The sequence below is a fragment of the Osmerus mordax genome, chromosome 28 (assembly GCF_038355195.1).
Source record: "Osmerus mordax isolate fOsmMor3 chromosome 28, fOsmMor3.pri, whole genome shotgun sequence".
Classification (NCBI taxonomy): Eukaryota; Metazoa; Chordata; class Actinopteri; order Osmeriformes; family Osmeridae; genus Osmerus; species Osmerus mordax.
The window spans coordinates 2,078,312-2,098,543 of record NC_090077.1 but is presented as its reverse complement, the minus strand read 5'-3'; the positions used below and the strand labels follow the sequence as shown (position 1 = coordinate 2,098,543).

General features: G+C 49.8%; 2 protein-coding genes across 2 annotated transcripts in view; both read left to right on the top strand.

Moving 5' to 3' along the window:
• Positions 1-80: 80 nt before the first annotated feature.
• On the top strand, positions 81-4,171 carry c28h5orf34 (chromosome 28 C5orf34 homolog). The gene is made up of 11 exons (XM_067231445.1): positions 81-404; positions 651-740; positions 839-1,111; positions 1,204-1,442; positions 1,540-1,641; positions 1,795-1,927; positions 2,266-2,357; positions 2,814-2,883; positions 2,987-3,081; positions 3,177-3,223; positions 3,517-4,171. The coding sequence occupies exons 1-11, from the start codon at positions 201-203 to the stop codon at positions 3,759-3,761; spliced, it is 1,590 nt and encodes a 529-aa protein (XP_067087546.1). The 5' UTR covers positions 81-200; the 3' UTR covers positions 3,762-4,171.
• Positions 4,172-9,530: 5,359 nt separating this feature from the next.
• LOC136937891 (rapamycin-insensitive companion of mTOR-like) overlaps positions 9,531-20,232 on the top strand; it is a 17,225-nt gene continuing 6,523 nt past the window's right edge. The window contains 27 exon segments of the mRNA XM_067231023.1: positions 9,531-9,555; positions 10,666-10,763; positions 12,347-12,411; positions 12,585-12,716; positions 12,987-13,050; positions 13,532-13,658; positions 13,758-13,927; positions 14,440-14,507; positions 14,598-14,665; positions 14,802-14,884; positions 15,228-15,315; positions 15,615-15,705; positions 15,910-15,976; positions 16,144-16,224; positions 16,507-16,607; positions 16,820-16,985; positions 17,083-17,184; positions 17,283-17,329; positions 17,427-17,562; positions 17,675-17,874; positions 18,025-18,151; positions 18,719-18,883; positions 19,179-19,255; positions 19,360-19,438; positions 19,545-19,654; positions 19,791-19,878; positions 19,995-20,087. Coding sequence (XP_067087124.1) covers positions 10,728-10,763; positions 12,347-12,411; positions 12,585-12,716; positions 12,987-13,050; positions 13,532-13,658; positions 13,758-13,927; positions 14,440-14,507; positions 14,598-14,665; positions 14,802-14,884; positions 15,228-15,315; positions 15,615-15,705; positions 15,910-15,976; positions 16,144-16,224; positions 16,507-16,607; positions 16,820-16,985; positions 17,083-17,184; positions 17,283-17,329; positions 17,427-17,562; positions 17,675-17,874; positions 18,025-18,151; positions 18,719-18,883; positions 19,179-19,255; positions 19,360-19,438; positions 19,545-19,654; positions 19,791-19,878; positions 19,995-20,087 — 2,631 coding nt within the window. The 5' untranslated portion in view covers positions 9,531-9,555; positions 10,666-10,727.

Sequence of the window (20,232 nt, the reverse complement as noted above, 5' to 3'; positions counted from 1 at the left end):
TTAGAGGGCGATCGTGTGCTTCCAGCAAACAGTTCACTTGTACAGAAGAAGACTGTCAAGTTCAAAACCTTGCGGGAAGTTTGTTGTTGACAACCAGGCTGTTTAGCAAGATGGAAAGGAAATTACTTTCAAGTGTAAATATCAAGTTTTATTGACAAATTGTGTATATTTGGTGTTCTGTCAGACTGACTTGATTCACAATGGCCGCTTTACCTGGAGTCAGTTTGATGATCATGTACGAGGATGAATCGGTAGACGTACGTTACGTAGATTACTCCCGGTTACATCTGGCACCCTGTGGCTCAGAGTTCGTGCTCGAGAAACCACCTGAACCCACGGCACACCCACTCCAGTCCGGTGAGAAGGTACGACAGAGGACGCGGTTCGCCATCAGCAACTACAAGGTATAACGAGTAGAAGATGCTGCTGTCTGAGCGAATTGAATAAATGAATTATGAATCAGTCAACACGCTAGAATAGGTCATTCAAGCCATATCGCGACAGCCACAACATCTACGACATCAAGACGTTGATGATTCATGTTGTTCAAGAGGCCTGAATTTGAACAGTTTACAAAATATCTTAACAAGGAATTAACATGATGCTGTGCCGTGTTTACCATCACGTATGTTTTGACCATGATGTTGCAGGGGTTGCTACTGCAGGCTTTAAAGTTCAGGAACAAGTATGCCACACAACCATACCTCCCGGAAGAACTCCTCCCCGAATTGGACAAAGAGGTAACAAGCCCAGCGGCCGTTCCCTATTGGAGGAAAGAACAAATCACATGACCATATTCTCAAACGTCCCACTTCATTATCCTGACCTCCCCTCCCAGCGGTTCTTCAGTGTGGACCCGGAGGTGGAGTGGCCCACCCCCCAGTCCAGTGGTGCTGTGCAGGGGCCTGGCGGGGAGACCAGGGTAAGCTCAGTGGAGGGGAGAGCCTGCCTGATACTGGGTGCCTCTGGGGAGGAATTCTCAGTGGAGTTCACCTGCAGCCTCAGCCACGACCGGATCCAGGAGCAGAGAGGCCTAGCCGGAGACTTAGAGCCAGGATCTTCCCCAGGGTCTAATTCTCTCCAGGGGGTTGTCCGAGGTGACCAATCAAAGGTGAAGACACCTACCTATGCTAAAAAAACAACAACAAAGGTCTCCCCCTCAATCATGGTACTGCATTGGATTGTACATTATTCTATTCTCAGCCAGCAGGGATGTATCAGTCAAGCAGGGTGGTCCAGCACCACTCGTGCTGCAGTGTTCCTGGGGAGTGGGCCTACCCTCTGGGCCTGGCCCTGGCCCACTGGGCTTCCTGTGGAGCGGGAGCTGGCGTGGAGGGAGGACAGGGGACCATGGAGGTCCCAAACCCGCCCAGCGAAAAGGGGAGGAGATCTACCCTGCCACAAGCACTGCCTCTCAGATGCCCCTCCCCTCACCTGCACAGGTTGATGGACTTGATATGCAGCGAGCTTGGTGCCTCAGCAGGAAAAGGTTAGACTTAATTATAGTGTATATATGTGTGTGTGTTTGTGTGTGTGTAGGTGGAAATTGAAGAACTCCCTGGGACTGACAGAGCAGGACCCAGAACAGGACCTTCCCACCGATCTGCTTAAAGTTGTCTGGTGTCAAGGAGTGGTCTTCAGGTACTGGATCACCACTGTGTCTGTCACATGATACTGCAGAAGGTTATCTTGTTTCTCCTGTACTGCTGTGTTACCAAACAGCTTTTTAGATTCACCTAACATACTGTATCTTATCCCTACCATATACCCATCTGTGTGTTTCCCCTGGTCCAGAATAATGGATGAAGCCATCCCAGTCATAGAGATTTCCCCTGGCGACGGCTCAGTCATTAGGTCTAATGGTGCCCTGGCCAGCTACTTCACCCACCACAGGCCAGAGGCTGGGGCTGGGACTGTGAATATGGAGGTAAGCTAAGTGACAAGCTGGCATATCAGCCCTGTACCCTATAACAACACAACAATGGGGGTCAGATGGCTGAGTGGCTAGGGAATCGGGCTACCAATCAGAAGGTTGCCGGTTCGTTCCAAATGACGTTGTGTTCCCTGGGCAAGGCACTTCACCCTACTTGCCTCGGGGGGAATGTCCCTGTACTTACTGTAAGTTGCTCTCGATAAGAGAGTCTGCTAAATGACTAAATGTAATGAATGAGTACCCTATAGCAACACAATGCACATGCCACATGAGTGAGAATGCGTCTTGAGGCCTGTCGCCTGTTGCTCATGTTCTGAGGTATGTTCCTCCAGGTGAGACAGATCACATACCACCTGAAAAGCCTTCCTCCGGAGAAGCCCAGACAAAGCTACTCTGTGGCCTCCGTCGTGTCCCGCGCCAGCAGGTACGGTTCAGCATCACAGTTCACCATCACAGTTCACCATCACAGTTCACCATCACAGTTCACCATCACAGCATCACAGTTCAGCATCACAGTTCACCATCACCGCATCACAGTTCACCATCACAGCATCACAGTTCACCATCACAGTTCACCATCACAGCATCACAGTTCACCATCACAGTTCACCATCACAGCATCACAGTTCACCATCACAGTTCACCCTCACAGTTCACCATCACAGCATCACAGTTCACCATCACAGCATCACCATCACTGGGAAACAGCGCTCTAGAAACACAGTATAGGTAAAAGAGACGCGATCCGTTGCTGTCTGTTTGGAGATTGACATAGTAAATCCTCTGCTCCTTTATGATGTCTGTTATGCTTGAATAGGCCCCAAGTAGACCAAATCATTGGCATTGACTTTATGCTTATCTTCGGGACTGGTTGAAACAGGATCCTGAAGTGCTACGCCCAGACAAGACACTCCCTGAAGCTGAACGCTATACCCAGCTGTTTACGCAAGGTCAGATGATGCAACACGTCTTGTCTATTTCATTTTGTAGGGTGTGCTTGCATTGATTCATCTTTCCTGTCTTGTTCTTTCTCACTTGCTTTCCCTCACCAAGCTGGAAAGCAGCTTCCCCATGTCGGTGTGTGGTGGACAGACAGGACTCTCGTCAGACCATGACCACATTCAGGCAGCAGAGAGATCCCAGCATGGGTGAGGCACCCAGGCTTGACTCTGAAATGTGTGTGTGTGTGTCAAAGTTATTGTTTCTCAGAACGAGCTCTGTCGCTGTGCGTTTCTTGCCTCAGGCCAAGCTTTGTTGCTGCAGAGCTGGAGAAGATCAAGCGCTTCAACTGTATCCTTTGTTATGGGTATTCATGGTTACTTGAGTGGTTTTCTGACAGTGGCTTTTTGTGTTCATTTAGCACAACATGACTGTATCAGGGATCAGAGTCGTGGGCACTGAATAGTAGATGCTCATACTGTAGTTACAGTGGGTAAAGTGAATGAGTGTGTGTGTGTGTGTGTGCGTGTGCGTGTGTGTGAGTGAGTGAAGATAGAAAGAAAGAGTATGATAAGTACTGACCCACATGCTTTTATATCTGTGAATGAGACATTAAGAATTATTCTTTAACAGCTTGCATCCAGTCCTACTTGACAACAGCGAACTCCCACTGCCAGCCCAGAGGGCCTCGCTTGGCCGGGCCACTGGCCTCACAGAGCTCCACGCTCCTGGGGCACCCACCATCGCCCAGACCCAGAGCTCCACAGACCTCCAGGATACTGGTGGAACTAGCATCACCCAAAGCAGCATCGCTGAGGCCCTCCAGAGAACCAGCAGGGCCATACAGGACATCGACAGGCTCCTGTCAGCCCCCTCAGTGACCCACTAGAGACAGCCCTGCCTCGGGTAGAGACGTCCTGGACTTCAGAGATGGAGGCTGCACTGTGGGGGAGAAAACACCCAGATACATAACCTGCTGTCTGAATACTTATTTGCCACACCCACCCAGCCTCCCTTTGACCTTCATTGAGACGGTTTATGACTATGTTATATGCACTTTTATTTTCAATGATTAACTCCTTTTAAAGAGAAGTCTTGCAGAGCGTCAACATGTTGACACCCTTCTCCGTCCAGCCCAGTAGCAACTCCGTCGCTGCTGTGGTCAAGTTTGAGGTTTCTTCTCAGTTCAGCGAGAACAATTGTGTAGAGTTCAAGTTCTGAACGACTTACATTATCAATACTCTCACGATAAATAGGTTGCCGTCTTTTCTTACTGTATTTTCTCGCAAAGCGGGGGTCATGTGAAATAAAAACTTGAATTTGAGACCTGTTTGTGTGGCGTAGTTTATACAGCGCTTGTGCTTGGACAGCCCTGTGCTGTTGAGCACATTTCTTCGTGCGGACCTTTGTGCTGAATTGTCAGCACTTGGTGAGCTGTTGCTTTGGAAACGGTGGACAGTGTGAGCCTCCGATGCTGTGTGTCATTGCCTTTGTGGTGGCTCAGAAGGAAAGAATGGTGAGTCTGAACTCCTTCTTGTACATCACATCATCCCTGAACACACAGATACAGGGACGCAGTCAAGTCTATGATGAGACCTCTCTATGCATTCAGCCGTTTTTTCCGTTTAGTAAGAAGTAGTCACTTCTTAACACTCTCAGAAGGAACAAGCCTCAAACTGGAAGTGGTCTGAAAATCTAAATACCTCCGATGTCTCTCTGATTATGGACTTTAAAAAGACCTTACTTGGAGACCTTTTCTGCTTCACAAAAAGACAGCTTCTCTTTTCACACCTTATATAATTAGACTGACTCTCTGGCAAGTTCCTGTATGAGTAGAGTAGCAAGGGTCTGAAAGGCCATGCTAGAAGCTGCACTGTGTTGACCATCCAGAGACCGTAGAAAGACAATGCACAAACAGGGGAAGACAGTAAGATCCCTGTAGATGTTCTGTGGAGGTATGTGTCTAGGTGAGATATTGTGTGCTGTATTGCAATGTATGCTCACTCATACGTCTTCCTAACAACTCTGCTTTGTTCAACGTTTCCTTACCACGTGTTAGTGTTATCAGTTGTGTACTTGCGCGTGTTCATGTGTTCAGATGTGTGTTGCTGTGTGTTGTTAATATGTTTAATGGTGTGCAGCAGGCCCAAAAAGACGTGAAGAGTCTCATGGCTCACTTCAACACAGTAAGCATCCCAATCCAGAAGGAGGGTGTTCGGCCAAAACTGTCAACTCACTCTGTCCTCTCTGCTGGTTCCTCGCCCCTTGTCAAAATGGGCAACCTGAAGAAAACGCCATCTTTGGGGGTCGTAAGCACCGGCACAATCCCTGCATCCAAGCCTGTCTTTCGGAGGACATTTGACCCTCCTGTGAGAGAAGGTCCAGAAGCCACTGTGCCTAAACCTCCACCCTTCAAGCCTAAGCTTACAGAGACTAATCAGGATGCTACATTTCAGAAGCCTGGGTTTTCTTCTCAAGCCAGACCTCCACTTTCAGCCCTCAAACCGCCCCTCACCCCCAAACCGAAGAGCTCCTTGATGTGTGGGCTGCAGGCCCAGCAGGAACAGGAGATCCAGAGGAGAGAACACTGGACACCCAAACCTCCAATCCCCCAGGCTCCACTGAGGCCCCAGCAGGGAGGGGGGAGAGGCAGGGGCCATGAGGTGATGGGGGGTCTCAGAACCAGCTTCATCAACTCTGTTCCTCCCAAACCCCCGGCCGCCGTGAAACCTTCCTTTGCACCAGGACGGTCCGGAGGCAGGGAGGGTCTCGTTCATCAACAGAAGAGTGACAATCCGTCTGCACCTAAGAAGAAGACTGTCCCTGATGCCTTCACCCTGGGGAAGCCCCCGATGAAACCCAACAGACCGCCGCACATCGACTTACAGAGGTTCCAGCAAGGTGGGAAAGGGCAAGACGGTCAGATACTGTAATTATGTTTTGAAAGCAAAACTATCCTGCTCTATGGGTGGCTTTTAGAATAAAATGTGTTTCGCATGACAGGTGGATGTCTGGAGACCTCAGGATGTCCTGTGTCTCTTCTCAGAAGTGCCCTTCCAGCCCCTCCAGTCCCTGCCCTCTACACCGGCCCTTCAGTGGCTGAGTGAGTACATGTACATTTAGCAGACGCTCTTATCCAGAGCGACAGTAAGTACAGGGACATTCCCCCGAGGCAAGTAGGGTGGAGTGCCTTGCCCAAAGACACAACGTAATTTTTCACGGCCGGGAATCAAACCAGCAACCTTCTGATTAATAGCCCAATTCCCTAACCGCTCAGCCATCTGAGTACAGACCACCCGCATCACAGCTACTGCAATGGGGGTCCGAAACCAAGACCAGGATTAGTTGATCCTTCGTCTTCTCGCAGTGCTTCGTCATCTTGTTGTTTTCTGAAGCAGATGCTAGTTTGCGGACTGAGTGTGTCAGGACCTGATGCCCGATCGCAGACCCTAACAAGCCACGCGTGCTGTCATGGGAAAATACCTGTAGCTTTTCTTTTATCAAGAAACGTCTGCTTTAATGTGTCAGTGATCACATTCCATATCTGTCCTCCTTACTGTATGGTTATCTGTGTACGTGTTCTCCTTTACCAGGAGCCCTGGGCATGAGAGCCATGATGATGGTGGCATCCTGAAGAATCTCACCTCTCTACTTCAACCAGGTGTCAAATTAATATTTATCTATCCATCCATACATCCGTGGCACAGTAAATGTTATATGTCCATTCAAATTAAATTAACATTAACTGTCTTACAGGGTCTTCCAGTGAGAAGGTAAATTGTTTTGGTTTACCTTTACATGCACTCAACAACAATTACCTATCTGATAGCAGAATATTTGCTGGATTATAGTGATTAAACTGAGTGGTATAAAGTGTGCAGTATATGCTTTTAACATACAAAACAAAATGAATAAAATGAGGAAGTGGAACTAAAGTAAGTCAGGGGTTAGTTTTGCTGAGAGTGTGTGTGTGTGTGTGTGTGTGTGTGTGTGTATGTGTGTCATAGATTACAAGTTAACTATGGCAATAGATTGTAGGTCTACTTCAAGTGAAGAAGAGAGTCATTTGTTTAGAGTTTATTTTCTTTCTCTGGTACACTGATTAAATTATTATTATGTATTCTTCCCACTAGATGTAGATGCTATAAACCTTCAAATGAATTTCATGTTGAGCTTGTATTGTCCTTTCCTGGACAGGAGTCAGGCGATAAGAACTTGCCCGAGTTCTATGATGATGTAGGTGCCTACAGGTAAAAACAGTCAGTTTATACAGAGGCATAAATCCCAGGGAGGACGGGGGGACACGACCGCCCCCCCCCCCATCCTGAGAAAAATAGGATTTGTCCCCCCCAATAAATCACTGTAAACATAAGGACATTTAAATAATATTAATAATATACATTTAACTTATTAAAATGTAGGCTATGTGTTACAGCAGTAATGTTGGTGTCCCCCTCAGGAATTGCTCTTGAGAAAATGTCATAGAATTGTCCCCCCCCCAAAATTGATACCAGATTTTCGCCACTGAGTTTATATAATATTAATCTTTGGGAAGTTTTCTTACAGTTCCTTCTCAGCAACTCTGAAATAATCTTATTCCAACTTTAATTCACTTGAGTCTCTAAATTGTAATCCTGTTTGTAATTTTGTCATAGAAAATCCCCTCAAAATCTGTTTCCTTTGCCATGACAACCTCTAGTGTTTGTGTGCTTAGACTACCATCTAGTGGAGCAGCATTGTTATTGCAGCCATAACACAGTTACTCTTTCTGTGTTTATAAAGACAATATTCCATGCAAAAATACCCATAAACAATACCATTCCTTAATCTTTCCTTTAAATGTCTCCTTTATATTTTTATGTTCAGATTTCACTCTCCACCCCCTATAGGTAAATACATATAATATAGCCTTTTCTTGATATATCGCACACATTACCACTTACTGCACATTAGTACATTAGTAGCATGTGCTGTATGGCTTGCTAAAATTAGATCTTTGTCTGTGTGCCCCATAGAGGAGGTCTATGATGACGTGGAGTCAGCACTGCTCATATTGAAAGGGAAGGTTGAACAGATGGACCCCAAAATGAAAAAGAAATTTGAGAAGGAGGAGAAGGAATTCAGGAAGAAGTTCCACGTGAGTTTTCCAACTGTGGCCAGATCGTGAAGATAACTGACCTGAGCTTGAGCCTATTGTGGTGAGATCACAGGTCATCGTGCACAGGGCACACACTCCTCTTGAGGTCATCTTATATAAGTTATTATATAGGTAAAAGTGCTTTTCTACATGAACACTTTCCAGTCGTGGTGCAGTAAAGGCGAGATTTCTTGAATTTTGAAAGAATTTCAATGAATTTTCCTGCTGTTACCCCCTATTGCTTTCCTGAAACCCATTCTTCCATGTCCTGAGATGAGTAGTCTTTCCCTATGCTCTCCTTTTCTCGTCCTGATCTCAGTTTAAAGGGGACATCCAGGTTCTGTATGATGTCACTATCATCACCCCCTTGATCACCAAGAAATGGGGAACCAGGGACCTGCACCTGAAGCCAGGAGAAGTCATCAATGTCATCGTCAGACCAGACCAAGGCGTGCTGATTGGTCGAAACAGCGAAGGGAAATGTAAGATGTCTCCGCAATCATCAAATTGGGGGTTAGAATAGTGAACTGTGGAAGGGAGCAATGCTAATTAGATCATGTGTCTCTCTTTGTCCAGTTGGATATGTTTCAACAACCCATGTTGCTCAGTGAGTATTTTTTTGCTGTTTGTGCAACACACACTGCTGTGCCTACATGATTGGATATTGGTGCCAATTATCTGTTCATATTTATATTTGTCTAGGGATGCTGGGGACGTTTACGATGATATTGGAGAAGGTATGCATTCTAAAAATGGTTGTTTTGAAAATGGTAAGCTAGAGCACACATACTGACTTTTGTTCTGTCTTACAGACTGCATCTATGATAATGACAACGTCTGAGCAATGAGAAAAAATTAAGGAGCAAGAATGTTGTACACACTGTTAAGTATGTTAATGTTGAAAAATAAAGATAAGTGGTTTCATTATGTTTATTTATAAATTTATTTAAATGTGTATTTACTTACTTACATTATTTCGAGATAAAAAGTGGCTTCCAGTTTCAAAGACTCATTTCTAGTTGGCCCTTCTACTTACTGTTGATTTCAGTGGTTGTATCAAAATCTGTTGCAAAATCTCTTTGTACAGTACAATACACTGTACTCCAAAAGCATACCAAGCCCTTCAACCCATATTTGAACCAAATAAGGCAAGGGACTCTGAAATTAAAACATACCATAGACACTGGTTGTAGATCGGTTTTGTTTCGATACCGCGACTAGATTTCTTTTTCCAACGGACCCCAGAACATTTGCACGAAGTCTCATTCCCCACCTTCTCGCGAGTAATTGCGAAGTTTCCGGTGTTGTGTATGTTCCTGGAAACATGGCGGTCAGCATCCGCGGCCGTCCGATCCGAAGTCTTCGGATGCGAGGTAAACCTGAGAAACTCACATTGACCTCTGGCCTATGAACTTGAGATTTATGTTAAAGATCTTCTGTAGTTTCTGGTGAGCATAGTGTGTTTTTTCTCAATCAACCTGGCGTTCTGTTTTGACAGGTCGGAATGACAGCGGCGAGGAGAACGTACCGCTCGATCTGACCAGAGGTAAGCAGGGCGTCCAGGGAGTGAAACCTTTTATTCTTCAGAAAAGATGTGGATGTATAGGAGACAAGGATGACGAGTGTTTGTGACATATCAAAGAGAAAACCCCCTCTGTATATAGGTGTTCGCAGCCAGATACAATTGATATACAGTTAGTGATCTTGTTTATCATCTGAGCCAGCAAAGAGGCGTAGCTAGCTAGCTAACCAGCTACTAGAAAAGCTGCCACTAGCTGAACTAATCCAGCCATGGTGACGGCGGCGGAGCCCTCTGTTGTTTTGTTAGCAAGTGGGTTGGTTAACCAGTCGTCAAGCCGATTTTAACATGCATTCGAGGGGGGCTAGTGGGTAGAAGACATGTTACGGTTGGCACCGAGGAGAGAAGGTTAGCTAGCTAACTTCGGTGTTAGCCACACACAGAGAGAGAACGGCCAGTCTTTGAATTGCAGCCTCAATGTAGGCTGCCTGCAGCTAGCTAGTGCAAGCTAATTACGCTTTAGGTTTGTTTGTCTTTCGTTAGCCAGCTAGCTGGGTCTAGCCACTGTGGTGTAACACTGAACGCAGTGGTTGTTTTTGCACTGATCAAATTCCCTGAGCGACCACGCCTCCGTTCAGTAGTCGATCGCTAATCACCCGTAAAACGTTCCTGCTCACTGGCAGATCTTGTCTTCGATCTGTAAATAAAATGTTTTCAGCATGACTGAGCATAGCGAATACACTCAATGCCATCATCATTATCATGAACAGAATACCCTGACACTCCCCCTCGCAAATTAACTGTATGTAACTGCAGGTAGATGTGACGTATAAGAGAAGCTTAATGTATCAAAAGCGGTTTAGTTTTCGTTTATATAATAAATAGCCTGACACCTCTGACCCTAACCCTCACTACAGAGCTGTGTAAGAACTTCCTCATTTTCCCTGTGACTGAACACAACTTGTTTTGAAGATGTTCGTGGTGTTTGCTGTACACACGGTCTGTGACCAGCTGAAACGGGTTCCTGTCTCAACAAGCCACCCATAGCAGTTCACTGGCAAATGTTTTGTAAATACTATGGTACTTTCTGATGGTTACATTGTGTATATATTTTTTTAAATCATTTCTTTTTTTTAGAACCTTCAGATAACCTACGGGAAATCCTTCAAAATGTGTCCAAGCCTCATGGAGTCAGTAATATGCGAAAGCTTGGGCATCTGAACAACTTCATTAAGGTAATGATCATTCATCCTCTAATAAGTATTGACATATTTGGGCCAGCCTTATTGAAGTCAATCATAATACATTGGCGCTCCATTCTGGTTTGTAGTTTGACAATAATTCACACCTTTAGAGAGAAATCCATCATGGCCTAGCTGGCCTCTCCTGTCTGTTCTCCTCTCTTCTCCCCCTTCCTCTTTCTCCTCATCCCTCCTCTCCTCTCCTGTCTGTTCTCCTCTCTTCTCCCCCTTCCTCTTTCTCCTCATCCCTCCTCTCCTCTCCTGTCTGTTCTCCTCTGTTCTCCCCCTTCCTCTTTCTCCTCATCCCTCCTCTCCTCTCCTGTCTGTTCTCCTCTCTTCTCCCCCTTCCTCTTTCTCCTCATCCCTCCTCTCCCCTCCTGGGTGCTGGAGCTATCTAGCTGTCATTGTGATGCCGACAGTGAGTGTAATGAAATCTACGGACACGGGGAAGCGTTGTGTGACCTGATGTGCCTTGACAGCACTCTGACTCTGAAACTGGAGAGTTGCAGCATCCGCTTGCGGTTGTTCTTTTGAAAACAGAGGCAGGGAGTGTCTCCTTCTCCCCGGGCTGCCTGGGAGTCTGCACCGTCTCAGTCCCAGGGAGCGTTTGTTATGATCCACAGGCACGGCCCATTGTGGTGGTGTTGAGATTGGCATGTTTACTTGCTAGGTCACTGCATTCGATTCAGTTGTCGAGGCGATAGGCAGGCTCTAGGTGATAGGTCTTCTTGGCCTCCGAACAGGTGATATCCATATCTTCCTCTTGTTAGGGGCGTAATTAGCAAGATCTGAACTGCAGAAGGGCTCTAGCTGTGTGTGCGTGCGTGTACACCTGACTCTCCTGTTTACCACTGACCAAAGACTCAGGGTGTGTGTGTTTGCGTGTGTGTTTGCGTGTGTATACGTGTCTGTGAGAGGCCTGTGACTCCTTTTATGGATTCCAGGACAGAGGGTGACCTAATCCCTGTAGAGTGTCACATGCCCCCCCCCCTTCCCTCCCGATCGCTGCCTGCCAGGCCTCTGACATCATCACTAGTTCTAACTGTTAGACTTCCATTTCACCGTACCCCCACCACCCTCCCGCCTCCCCCCACCATCACCCCACAGACACCGCCCCACCTCTCTCTCACTCACTCTCTCTCCTCCCCTCTCCCCCTTAACACCTCACCCCGCCTCTCCTCCCTCTCTCCTGGTGTTCACAGTGGAGGAGCTGAGCTGTAGGATCAGTGTCAGCCCTGGAGCTTGTCTTAAAGTTCAACATTTCTCTACCGCAGATTCATCGCATGACCACACATGCCATGAATGAACTCATACACTCTCTAATTCCTCTTTAAATTGAATAGGCTACCAGAAACATAATCCTCTTATTTTGGGCTCTATCACTATGTAACCCGCCTTGCCGATTCACTCTCTCACCCTTTCTCTCTCACCCTTTCTCTCTCACCTTCTCTTTACCGCTCTCTTCCTCTCTACCTCGGTCTTCCTCTTTCTCTCTACCCCTCTCTCTCTCTCTCTCTCTCTCTCTCTCTCTCTCTCTCTCTCTCTCTCTCTCTCTCTCTCTCTCTCTCTCTCTGTAGCTGCTGGGCAGTATAGGCCACAGTGAGGAGAAGTTTGGATTTACATATGAAGAAATTATTATCTGGTAAGTAATCTCCTTCATATGGCTACACAGTACCTTGTGTTTTTGTCCATGGGGCAACACAGGTGTGTCTTTCCAATGTCTCCAGCCTGGGCTTAAACTGTGTGTGTGTTCTGTGTGTGTGTGATCTGTGTGTGTTGTCTGCATGTGTTATCTGTGTGTGTGTGTGTGTGTAGCTTGCGTCTGGCCCTGCTGAACGAGGCCAAGGAGGTGCGTGCTGCAGGTCTGCGGGCGCTGCGCTACCTCATCAGAGACACCGACGTGCTGCACAAGGTCCTCCGTCTGCAGGTCGACTACCTGGTCGCCAGGTGAGAGCCCCTCCCCCGCCCCGCCCTCGCCCCGCCCTCGCCCCGCCCGGCGGAGTTCAAACAAAACAAACCTTTTTAAATCAGTCGATTTATTCAACTGTTTCAACGCACGTAAACAGCTGCCACCCAGTGTGCCACTTCCCTATGCGAACACAGACTCTCCGTCCTCATTGAACACCAAGTGAAAGCAGCGTAAAAAGAGCTGAGCGATAAGGGTGTGTGTGTAGCTGAGCGTCGAGCTGTTTCTCCTGTGTGTGTTGGCGCATCCAGGTGCATCGACATCCAGCAGAGCAATGAGGGGGAGAGGACCCAGGCCCTCAGATTGGTCCGCAAGGTAAGATGGCCGCCTCGAACCGGGCTGGGATTGGCTGCTGCGTCTCGGTGTCAGAATCTGATTGGTCAGGGGGTGATTGGTCACTGGCTGGTTGCTTCAGGGTGCGATTGGTCATGTGTGAGAGTTTGATAGCTTGTAGAATAATCCAGCTTGTGTGTGTGTGTGTGTGATTGTGCAAATGCATGGTGTGTGCATTGAGCAGTGGATGATGTATGTGTGAGTATGCGAACCTTTTGCAAATGTCTGGGGGCCAGGGTATTTATAGCTTCCTGTGTAATTTACTGTAAAACGCCTGCACACACACACACACACACACACACACAGGCTCAAGTGGCAGGAAATGACCCGAGGCCTAAATAACGTCTGCATTATCTATCTGAGCTATGTCATTTTTCTTAGACACACTGTTTCAGCACCAGTGGAGAGGGGAACTTCATTCACGGTGTGAACTCAAAGTCTCGATTCACTCCTCCTCTTTCAGATGATCACAGTGAACGCCCTGCTGTTCCCCAGCTCCATCGCCAACTCCCTCATCGCCGTGGGGACGGACGGCCTGCAGGAGAGAGACCGCATGGTCCGAGCCGCCATCGCCATCGTCTGTGAGCTTGGTAGGTCACATGACATGTTGACACAGAAAAGGGCCCAGTCTCCGTGTGGATCATGTCTGATTCCCCCCCTCCTTCCCCCCCCCCCCCCCCCCCCCCCAGCGCTGAAGAACCCGGAGGTGGTGGCGAGGAGAGGCGGCCTCAGCACCATCCTGAAGGGCGTCATCGACTGCCAGCTGAGCCGCATCAACGAGGCCCTCATCACCACCATCCTGCACCTCCTCAACCACCCTCACACGCGCCAGTACGTCCGGGTGGACGTGGAGCTGGAGGTAGGCCCTGCCACGCACGCACACACACACACACAGGGAGACACACAGGCAAGCACGCATAGACACACACGACATAGGCAAACACACACACCCTCGTAGAGGAAGTCTGGGCAGGGTGGTGACAGCTGTGTCGTCCCGGTCCGGGATTATCCGCAGGTTGCCTGTGTTTCCCATGGAGATTAGAGGGAGAGGTTACATCACCCCTACAGAGCCTGCCTGTGTGCCTCTCTCGCTCTCAGAGCACTCTCTGTCTCCACTCTCCTAACACTTCCTGTTTGGGAACTGATGCTGGTGCCTGTGGAGAGCAGCGGGGGCAGAAGGAGAAGGGGGGGGGGCAGCGGGGGCAGAAGGAGAGGGGGGGGGGTGGAGGGATGGGGGGTTTACGGGAAGGTGGATGGAGGTGGGGGTGAGGCTGTGGTGGAGAAGTGCATCAAGGTACAGCAATGTGTGTTAAGGTTCGAATGACCTTCAGAACTGGCTTGTCATCTGTTCTCTCTGTGTTCTGTCCTCAGCAAATCCTGGCACCTTTCACTGACTTCCACTACAGGCACAATGCTGACACTGCTGAGGGCCAGCTCAAGTAAGTCTGTGTGTGTGTGTGTGTGTTACTTTTTCTGAAAGGACTCCATGTTTTTGGTGTCATATTTATTGTGTGTGTGTGTGTATCCAGGGAGGATAGAGAGGCTCGTTTCCTGTCTAGCAGGATGGCCATAGTAGCAGCGTTCCGCTCCTGGTCAGGTACGCCTCACAGCCCTGTTCTCCTCAGGGTTATGCTTTAACACGTTTATGGTATTTACTGAGTAACATTCTCGCCTGGGTTCCTATGCGAGTAATGCTGGTGTTAACGACGTCCTGTTCTCTCCTGTCCGTCCAGGTATTATCAACCTGTGCAAAGTTGGCAACTCTGGAATCCAGTCTCTGATTGGCCTACTCTGTATACCGAACATGGAAGTGCGGGTGGGTACAGCTGAATATGAAGGAAACATGAGTCAGGTTGCTGAGAGGTTAGGGATTCGAGGGATTAGGGATTAGTAATCAGAAGGTTGCCGGGTCGATTCCCCGCCGTGCGAATTGACGTTGTGTCCTTGGGCAAGGCACTTCAACCTATTTGCCTTGAGGGGAATGTCCCTGTACTTACTTTAAGTCGCTCTGGATAAGAGCGTCTGCTAAATGACTAAATGTAAATGTAAACATCAGTAGTACGAATTTCGTACCATTTTAATGGCGTTGTGCGTGAAGAAACATTGTTTAGCAGGTTGTTAATGTGTTTCTCTGATGTTCTTTACCTTGATACCTGCAGAAGAGCCTGCTGGAAGTGTTGTATGAGATCTTCAGGCTGCCCGTTCCCTTAGCAACACCGGACTTCACAGAGGCTATCCTCAGCGTGGGTGAGAGAACACAACCGGCTTCCTAGCACTGTTAGCATCGATATTACTGTTATCACTGTTAGCATTGGTAGCACTGTTATCACTGTTAGCATTGATATCACTGTTAGCATCGATATCACTGTCATCACTGTCAGCATCGATATCACTGTTAGCATCAATAGCACTGTTATCACTGTTAGCATCGATAGCACTGTTATCACTGTTAAAATTGATAGCATTGTTAATTGTTAGCATTTTTAGTTGTAAGGGTTAGTATTTACCTGTATGTGGTATATTCTGATGTGTGATCCATCCTCCAGACCCTAGCAGGTTCCAGGACAACTGGAGACTATCGGATGGTTTCGTAGCTGCAGAAGCCAAAGTTCTTCTTCCCCACAGAGCACGGTCCAGGTGAGGGAGAACCCCGCCAGACACAGAACCACACGACAAGGAACCAGAAGGAACCCACACACAGAAAATCCTCACACGTAGAACCCAAACACCACAACACACACAGAAACAGAGTCACACAGCCTAGATAGGTTGTTGCTGTGTTGAGCTGTGCTGTCCAGTCAGAAGCCTGTGTTGAGCTGAGTGAGTCGTGCTGTGTTTCAGACCGGACCTAATGGATAACTACCTGGCGCTGGTCCTCTCGGCCTTCATCTCCAGCGGAGTCCTGGAGGTGAGCGCACACCCAGTCCCTACTGCTGGCCACGAGTGTGTGTGTGCGTGTGCGTGTGTGTGGCTTCATATCTAAACCCCAACTCGCTCTCTCTTTTCTGTTGTTATTGGCCGTCTCTCTCTCTCGCTCTCTCTCTCATATATCCCTCCCTCTCTCTCTCTCTCCAGGGTCTGGTTGAGGTGGTGACCAGTAGTGAGGAACAGCTGTCAGTGAGAGCCACCATCCTGCTGGGGGAACTATTGCACATGGTAACACCACACCACACACACATCGCATGTCTAAGATTAGAGACTTCGATACGGCTCATTTTGTTATGATGAGTGTAGTGTTTCTGTAACCGTGGTAACGTATATTCCTCCTCTCCGTGTCTCCCCCCCCCTCCTCCTCTCCGTGTCTCCCTCCCTCCTCCTCTCTGTGTCTCCCCCTCCTCTCCTTGTCTCCCCCCCTCCTCCTCCTCTCCGTGTCTCCCCCCCCCTCCTCCTCTCCGTGTCTCCCCCCCCCCCCTCCTCCTCTCCGTGTCTCCCCCCCAGGCCAACACTATCCTCCCTCACTCTCACAGTCACCACCTGCACTGCCTCCCCACCCTCATCAACATGGCCGCCTCCTTCCACATCCCTCAGGAGAAACGCCTGTGAGTACGCACACACACTGAACACACACACACCAACGTAAACACACACTGTATACACACACCCACAGTATACACACATACCTACCCACTCTGAATACACACACACACGCAAACACTGTTTACACACAGACACACTCACTGCACACACACACGCACGCGCAGCACACACCTCCCCCATCTTGAACACGTGCGCGTGGGATGTGCTTCTCCAGTCGAGCGAGCGGAGCGGTGAACCACCTGAAGCGCTTCCATGAGAGGAAGAGGCGTGGCCTGAGGCCTCACAGCCTCTACCTGGACCACATCATACGCAAGTCTGTCACCGTACACAACCGCAGGGAGTCCCACGCACGCGCCCCCAGGGACATCTACGCCATCAAGGTAGGACGCACACACACAGTATAAATAGACAGATTTAATATACATTCTAGGCCAGTACTCAAGTGTATTTGTGTGTGTGTGTGCGTGTGTGTTTTAGGACACTGAGGAAGCACTGATGATGAATCTAAGGGACAGTCACATCCTGAACCACAAGCAGAACCTGGAGTGGAACTGGCTGCTCATCGCTACCATCCTCAAGGTGACGTGTGTGTGTGTGAGAGTGTGTGCGTGTGTGTGACGGTGTGCTTCCCCTGTCGTGTGCTGTGGGTGTGACATGTGCCTTCTCTGTTCCTCCAGTGGCCTAATGTCAACCTCAGGAACAACAAGGACGAGCAGATGCACAAGTAAGACTCTCTCTCTCCAGTCAGCCACACCTTCCACTGAGACCTCTGCTGAGCGCCCCTCTGACCCTGTCTGTGTGTGTGTGTGTGTGTGCTGCAGGTTCGTGCGGAGGCTCCTGTACTTCTACAAGCCCAGCAGCAAGTTGTACGCCAGCTTGGAGCTGGACCACCCCAAGGCCAGGCAGCTCACCGTGGTGGGCTGTCAGTTTGTCGAGTTCCTCCTGGAGTCTGAGGAGGTGAGGGAGACACACACACACACACACACAATGACACTCACACCTTCAGACACACACCGTCGCATACACACAGACCCCACATTTGGAGGTAATCCCCACCCCCCCCCTCCAGGACGGCCAGGCGTACCTCGAGGAGCTGGTGAAGGACATGGTGTCCTGGCTGTCCTCGTCCTCGGGGCTGAAGCCCGAGCGCAGTCTCCAGAGCAACGGGCTGCTCACCACCCTCAGCCAGCACTACTTCCTGTTCCTGGGCTCGCTCTCCTCCCACCCGCAGGGCGTCAAGCTGCTGGAGAAGTGCAGCCTGTTCCAGTGGTGAGTCTGACCCCTGACCTCTGACCTCTGACCCGGAATGCTTTCACACGCCACAGTGCCTTAACCCCGACGAGGAGAAGGAGTTGTGGGGTCTGTTACTGTTGTGTGACCGCCTCCCTCTCTCTTCTCTTCTCCCCCCCCCCCCACCAGCCTGTTGACCCTTTGTACGGTGAAGAACCAGGATGCCGTGTTGAAGCTGGCCGTGACCACGCTGGACTACAGCCGAGACGGCCTGGCCAGAGTCATCCTCTCCAAGACCCTCACCGCCGCCACGGACGTGAGACTGACCGCAGCACACAAACACAGAGCACACACACACACGTCACCACTTACATACAAAAAAAACCATGTTTGGAATTGTCCCCTTCCATGTGTAACCCTCCTCCTCCACTCCTCCTCCTCCACTCCTCCTCCTCCTCCACTCCTCTTCCACTCCTCCTCCACTCCTCCTCCTCCTCCTCCACTCCTCTTCCACTCCTCCTCCACTCCTCCTCCTCCACTCCTCTTCCACTCCTCCTCCACTCCTCCTCCACTCCTCCTCCACTCCTCTTCCACTCCTCCTCCTCCACTCCTCCTCCTCCACTTCTCCTCCTCCACTCCTCCTCCACTCCTCCTCCTCCTCCACTCCTCCTCCACTCCTCCTCCACTCCTCCGCCTCCACTCCTCCTCCTCCACTCATCCTCCACTCCTCCTCCACTCCTCCACTCCTCCTCCTCCACTCCTCCTCCACTCCTCCTCCACTCCTCCTCCTCCACTCCTCCTCCTCTACTCCTCCTCCTCCACTCCTCCTCCTCCACTCCTCCTCCTCCACTCCTCCTCCTCCACTCCTCCCCTCTGTGAGCAGGTGTGCAGGCTGTACGCCACCAAGCACCTGCGCGTGCTGCTTCGGGCTGGGGTGGAGTTCTTCAGCAGCTGGGGCATGGAGCTGCTGACCACCCAGCTGCACGACCACAGCAAGGCCGTGTCCATGGAGGCGCTGGACATCCTGGACGAGGCCTGCGAGGACAAGGTAGGAGAGAGAACACACACAGGGACACACACTTCAGGACCTGGCTTGTGTGTGTGTGTGTGTCTGATGGTGTGTTTTGGGAGTCAGATGGCTGAGCGGTTAGGGAATTGGGCTTAAGGTTGCGGGTTCAATTTCGGGCCGTGCCAAATGACGTTGTGTCCTTGGGCAAGGCACTTCACCCTACTTGCCTCAGGGGGAATGTCCCTGTACTTACTGTAAGTCACTCTGGATAAGACTATTTAAGATGACTTAAGATTTAAAATGACTAAATGTGTTTTGTTGTTTTGTCCCCCAGGCCAACCTCCACGCTCTGATCCAGCTCAAACCAGCGCTGTCTCACCTGGGGGACAAGGGACTGCTGCTGCTGCTCAGGTCAGGACACACGCAGAGCCGCACACCGCTCTGCACCACACACACACCTCACACTCCTCACAGACACCACAGCCTGACGTTGTGGTGTTGTCCTCTCTCTCCAGGTTCCTGTCCATTCCTAAGGGCTTCTCCTACCTCAACGAGAGGGGCTACGTCAACAAGCAGCTGGACAAATGGCACAAGGTCGTCCATCTCCCTCCTCCTCCCCCCCCCCACCCCAGGTTCTCTGGCCTTGGCACAGATCACTCTCTGTGTACCTCTGTTAACCGTGTGTGTGTGTCCTCTACAGGAGTATAACCTGAAGTACGTGGATCTGATAGAGGAGCAGCTGAACGAGGCCCTCACCACCTACCGTAAACCTGTGGACGGAGACAACTATGTACGCCGCAGCAACCAAAGGTGTGTGTGTGTGTCTGTGTGCGCAGGTCAGGGTTGACAGAGGAGGAGCTGGTGTAGAAGGTGGGTACAGGCGGGACTACACTTCTTACAATCGCGGGCCGCGTTGAGATTTCCCGATCTTGTGCTTCGTTTCCAGGTTACAGAGACCAAACGTGTATCTTCCTGTCCACTTGTACGGTCAGCTGGTCCATGACAAGACAGGCTGCCACCTGCTGGAGTCCCAGGTAACTGCAGGGAGGTGCTGCTCAGACAGCTAGCAGGCTGCTAGCACAGACGGCGGCTTATAGCTCTGTGTTCCTACGCCTCACTTCCTCTCTGTGTCTCTCTCTCCCCCCTCCAGAATGTGGTTCCAGACCTCAGCTACACGGTCCGCTCCCCGATGCTGGACACCTGGGAGGGGATCAAGCTTCTGAAGGCTGCCCTCTGGGCGCTGGTGAGTGGCCCTTCTCACTCTGCAGATCCATACATCCACACAGAGATCCATACATCCACACAGAGATCCACACAGAGATCCATACACCCACACAGAGATCCATACACCCACACAGAGATCCACACAGAGATCCATACACCCACAC

Excerpts from the sequence above, each read along its gene's own strand:
- c28h5orf34 (XM_067231445.1), top strand. The coding sequence starts at position 201 with ATGGCCGCTTTACCTGGAGTCAGTTTGATGATCATGTACGAGGATGAA. Across the intron at positions 405-650 it reads TCGCCATCAGCAACTACAAG|GGGTTGCTACTGCAGGCTTT; the intron begins GTATAACGAGTA and ends ATGATGTTGCAG. Across the intron at positions 1,443-1,539 it reads CCCTCCCCTCACCTGCACAG|GTGGAAATTGAAGAACTCCC; the intron begins GTTGATGGACTT and ends GTGTGTGTGTAG.